This window comes from Ailuropoda melanoleuca, unplaced genomic scaffold (assembly GCF_002007445.2).
Source record: "Ailuropoda melanoleuca isolate Jingjing unplaced genomic scaffold, ASM200744v2 unplaced-scaffold32855, whole genome shotgun sequence".
In the NCBI taxonomy this organism is placed as follows: Eukaryota; Metazoa; Chordata; class Mammalia; order Carnivora; family Ursidae; genus Ailuropoda; species Ailuropoda melanoleuca.
Window position 1 is genome coordinate 1 of NW_023203676.1, and position 5085 is coordinate 5085.

Genomic DNA, 5085 nt, shown 5'->3' on the forward strand with positions numbered 1-5085 from the left:
GCGTTGGCGCCCGCGTCTCTGTCTGTGGCGCTCACGCTGCCGATGTGCAGGGCGGGGCTGTTGTTCTCGCGAACCCACAGGGTGTAGGAGCTTTGGCTGAAGGCGGGGGCGTTGTCGTTGACGTCGGACACCGTCACGCTTAAGTTGTGCTGGGTTTTCAGCCTGGGGGTCCCCAGGTCGGTGACGGTGATGGTGATATTATATAAGGCTTTGCTCTCTCTGTCCAGCGCCCCNGGTACTCGGCCTGGCTCTCTCTGTCTAACTCTCCTTCTGTCACTAGCTTGTAGAAATTCTCAACGGAAGGTTTCAGAGTGAAGGGAACATCTTCCTGGATGGAACAAACCATCCTTCCATTGTCCCCAGAGTCTCGGTCTTGAATACTGAAAAGAGCTATCGTGGTCTCGGGAATTTTCTGGGATGGAGCTTATAAGCGAAGCCACAGTCAGTTCTGGGGTGTTGTCATTTATATCCACCACCTCTATTATGACAGTGCATTTTCCAGAAAGACCTGCCCCATCAGAGGCCTTAATATCCAGCTCATATGACATAATTTTTTCAAAATCTAGTTTCCTAATTAAGTTAATTTCTCCTGTGAGTTCATTAAGTGCAAATGTCCTACTAATCTCTTCATCGCCATAAAAGAATGAATAGAATACTTCGCCGTTTGTTCCTGTGTCTAAATCTCCAGCTGAAACAGTGACAATAAGAGATCCCAGAGGACTGTTTTCTAGGATCTGCACACAATAGAGTGGCTGCACAAACTCAGGGGCATTATCATTGATGTCCAAGATATCAATGAGGACCAAGGCAGTCCCAGTTTTGGGAGGAACTCCACCATCTACTGCCAGGAGAGTTAACCTAAGCTCAGGCTGCTCCTCTCGATCTAGCGCTTTGTCCAGAACCAGTTCCGGGTATTTTCTGCCCCCACCGCTATTGCGTGTAAAAACGTGCAAATGGGAGTTGGGATAAATGATGTAGTTTTGAATATTATTGATCCCTACATCCAAATCTTGTGCATTTTTCAGGGGAAACACAGCCCCTGGAAGAGTATTTTCCATGATTTTCAAAATCATTTCTGCTTCTGGGAACACAGGGGAATTGTCATTTATGTCAGTAACCAAAAGCTTATACCTATATACCTCTAAAGGTTCTTCCAGTAACACTTGGAATTGCAGTACACAAGGCTCAGTGGGGCCACAAATTCCTCCCGATCCAGTTTCTCATTTACTTGTAAATCTCCAGTCTGAAGGTTCAGCTGAAAATATTTTTTGTCATCTGTAAAAATGATCCGAGCCCTCCGCCAAGAGAGCTCTCTTACCGCTAGCCCTAAGTCCTTTGCTAGATTGGCCACAAATGAACCACTCTCTGTTTCTTCAGCAATACGATAATCTTCCTGCTCCGCCCAAGTGTGAGCCAGCAAAACAAAGAGAAGAACTTGCCTTAGTCTAGGAAAGCGCTCCTTTTCAGCCTCCATTTCTCCAACGCCAAAAGTCTTTAGAATCTGAATGCCTGTTTGGTCTTTAGGCAGTCTGCTCCGGGAGTCTATCCCTGCCGCAAGGTAATTCCGTAAAGAATTATCCTCTCTTGGATGGCCTTATGACTGCTAGAACAGTAACCATCCGCAGGTCTGTTTTTCGCAGCCTTAGCTTACAGCGCCACCATGTGTTGTACTTAAACCTAGTTTGCTGAAATTGCTACAAAACACACCACGCTGACTTTTATTTACGCACACAGAAAAACAAACCACAGATTACGTATGGGATGGTTTATAAATAAAATGATAACTTTTGTTTTCCTATGAGATTATGAATTTGGAAAAGGTGCCAGACACGTTGGGAAAGGATGCAAAAACAAAGCCAATTGTATTTGTTTATTCAACAAATGCTTATCAATTTCATGTTATATGTCAGGCACTGTACTAAGTGCTGGGAATGCAAATACCTTCTCTGATCTCATGGAGTTTACAATATAATGTCTACTATGTTGTAAATCTCTGCTGTCCAGGAAAATTGACTAGAAAACGATGTGTAGCTATCACTTTATTCCTAAACAAAGAATATACACAATTAAACTCTTAACTCACTGCCAGCACACGAGACAAACAGATTCATCCACATATTTCAGGAGTATAAACTTAAGTGATAGACCAGCTAGAACTAGTTTACTATGTAAACTCAATAGATAGCTTAAGGGGTTGTGGATGACTTATTTGTAAATACTGTCTAAGGAGAATATCGCTGTATCTCTGTGAGGATGTTGTATTGACTTGTTCCATTGTCCAAAACAATTTATAAAGACATCTATATTTATTACTAAAATAAAGATACTCACATGTTGAAGCAGAGATTCACTGAGATCTTGAAAATTAGGATAGTCGAAATCATAAAAATAAGGGGCTGACGTTAATAAATAAAGTGCTAAAGAAAATAAGTTGGATGCATCTGAAAGAGCAGGTAAAACTTATCAAGTAAGGAAGATCGCAACTCATTTTTAGCAAGCAACTCCTGTATCCCTTGTGGATAGCTTGAGATCTTGGCACCCTAGCATGAAACTGAAGTTATTTTACTCCTATCTATGGGGAAAATATCTGTAGTGGGGGCCTGGGTCACCCCAGTTGTATCAAACTTTAGCCAATATTTTAACAATGTTTAAATAATAGACAGTATCATGTATTCTGGCACACTAATACCTAGCTAACTAGGAAAACAGCATGGGCCAAGTGTAAAAATTGGGTTGCATTTTAGTTTAACTCTATTAAAGATATAAATCACTCAAATCAACATTCTATTTTAGAGCATTTTCCTCTGAAACAAATTTGATTATGTAAACTCAAAATATGAGGACACGCTGTTGACAGTTAAAATCTAATAGATAGGGGCGCCTGGGTGGCACAGCGGTTGGGCGTTTGCCTTCGGCTCAGGGCGTGATCCCGGCGTTGTGGGATCGAGCCCCACATCGGGCTCCTCCGTTATGAGCCTGCTTCTTCCTCTCCCACTCCCCCTGCTTGTGTTCCCTCTCTCGCTGGCTGTCTCTATCTCTGTCAAATAAATAAATAAAATCTAAAAAAAAAATCTAATAGATAATTTCCTTGTAGAAAGATCTTAGTCATGGAACAGATTCTTTATTATGGAATCAAATGTCCAAGAATATGTGCCCTTAATGTCCATGCATTTTAATATATTTAAATATTTAATAATATTAAATTATTAATAGGTAGAAGCTGGTACCTATATCAGTAAGTGAATGGATCAAAATCAGTTTTTCATTCCCATCTGCATCTTTCAGATAAATTTTCTGTTTACTTTCTCTTCCAAGGAGAAAGTTTTAAGCCCATAAATTTGGCAGGAAGCTTGACGTTTTTTTCCTAAGTGTTCTAGTAATAGAGTGTCAATCAAATTACTATTAATGAAATCATGATTTAACCCATATGATCTATAAATTGGATTATAGATCCTGAAGATTTTACATTAGATGATAAAATAATTCTGCTCACGTTGAACTCAGTTATTTTGAAAAGAGATAATAAAGAAGGTATGATGCATGGACATCCAAACTATAACAATTTCAGTGTTACTTTTTAAAACTAATTCTGGAAAACATAAAATAAATGGAGGGAAACCTGTTAACAAAATATTCCATTCCATAAATCTTTTGTAGTATCTTTCTGTTGAAAGAGCTCATAAAATGTTTACAAAATTAAGTTTTGTAACAAAATTCTCTAGTATATTTTAGTTATCTCTAAGCATGTACATTTTTTACTCCATTCATTGATTACATTAATATTAAAAGCCTGCAATAAAAGACCTAGGTTTTATGGTAAATAGTCTAACTGAGTACTCAAGATTGCATGTATGTTTTCTGTCTCTTTTGGTTTCAAGAAATGCCCTTTCCCCAAGATAGGTTAAATAAAGGAGTTTTATTGTCAGGAAACTGGAGTTTTACTGTAGAGCTCAAGGACAATTAGACAATGGGGACTTAGGAACACTGGAATCAGGAACTGACAGGTCTACAACCAAGTGCCTCTTAGTCTCTTCAGTTTCTTGGGCTTCTGCCCCTACCTTTGTACATGCCATTCTGTACTGCCAACCAGTGTAAACATGGCTACCTCAGCCCATACTTAATATTCACTTCCTAGTTACAAGCAATCAAGAAAAAAAATAGATGAACTACATCCTAATTACAAACCTAGGGACTTGGAGAATGTGACTATTCCTTCTTTAATCAGGAGTCTATAACTAGACCAATAAAAAGTGACCAAGAAAGGTAAAGAAAAGTATAATAAACATATCAGTAGTGATTACTTCCCTTGGGGAGTCCCAGGAAGTTCTCCGACAAGAAGCATGGGCTGGATATATATCTTAATCCGAACAAGATTAGAATTTATTTTAATACAACATCTACCAGCAATATATACCGTTCCCAAAATGTTTACGAAGAAAAATTCCTCAGGGCAGAAAAATCACTCTGAAGTATTTGGCAGAAAAGTAGAATGGCAAGATTGATTATGCTTTAAAAAAAAATCTAAGTAAGGCAATATCTTAGAAACGATGCATGGTTTTCATTTATACCATGCATTTTCCTCTATCAAACATTTAAAAACTGTTTCAGTGAGAGAATCTAGAGCTCAGAACACCAAAGAATATGGCTGAGGCTAGTGTGCCATTAAGCTTGACGGGAAAATGCTGTATATTTGAATAAATTATTTAAGGTTGCATTTTGGAAGAACAAGCAAATCCTAGCTCCCTTAGTTTTTTCACAGTTAATATAAAAAAGCAGAAAACAGGCAAATCATTAAAACTTCTGAAAACTCTTAAGTGAAATGAAGCTACCCAAAACAAAGAATTTTACATTACAATGAATACATTTTACAAAGAAATAGCACTCATTATAAAAGTTCTGCACAATAATCAAATCCCTAAAAGAACTCAAAGCCATTCAGAAAAGTGTGGCTTTCATCCTTTTTACCTTCCGGTGGAGGGAGGTTGGGGATAGCGGGTTTAAGGAACTTGAACTCTTCGGTCCCTGAGCCTCCCCTCAGACACACCTCATACTGGTAGCTGTGGGACAGGGTCCCCGTGCCGCTGA

General features: G+C 38.9%; 1 protein-coding gene across 1 annotated transcript; it reads right to left on the reverse strand.

The window, feature by feature from the left end:
- Positions 1-14: 14 nt before the first annotated feature.
- Positions 15-2959, reverse strand: LOC100483159 (protocadherin beta-15-like; the record flags this gene model as incomplete). The annotated part of the gene is given in 4 exon segments (XM_034651165.1): positions 15-200; positions 236-404; positions 406-1201; positions 1204-2959. Coding segments are annotated over 4 exon segments (1422 nt in total), but the record flags the coding sequence as incomplete, so codon positions are not given.
- Positions 2960-5085: the final 2126 nt, after the last annotated feature.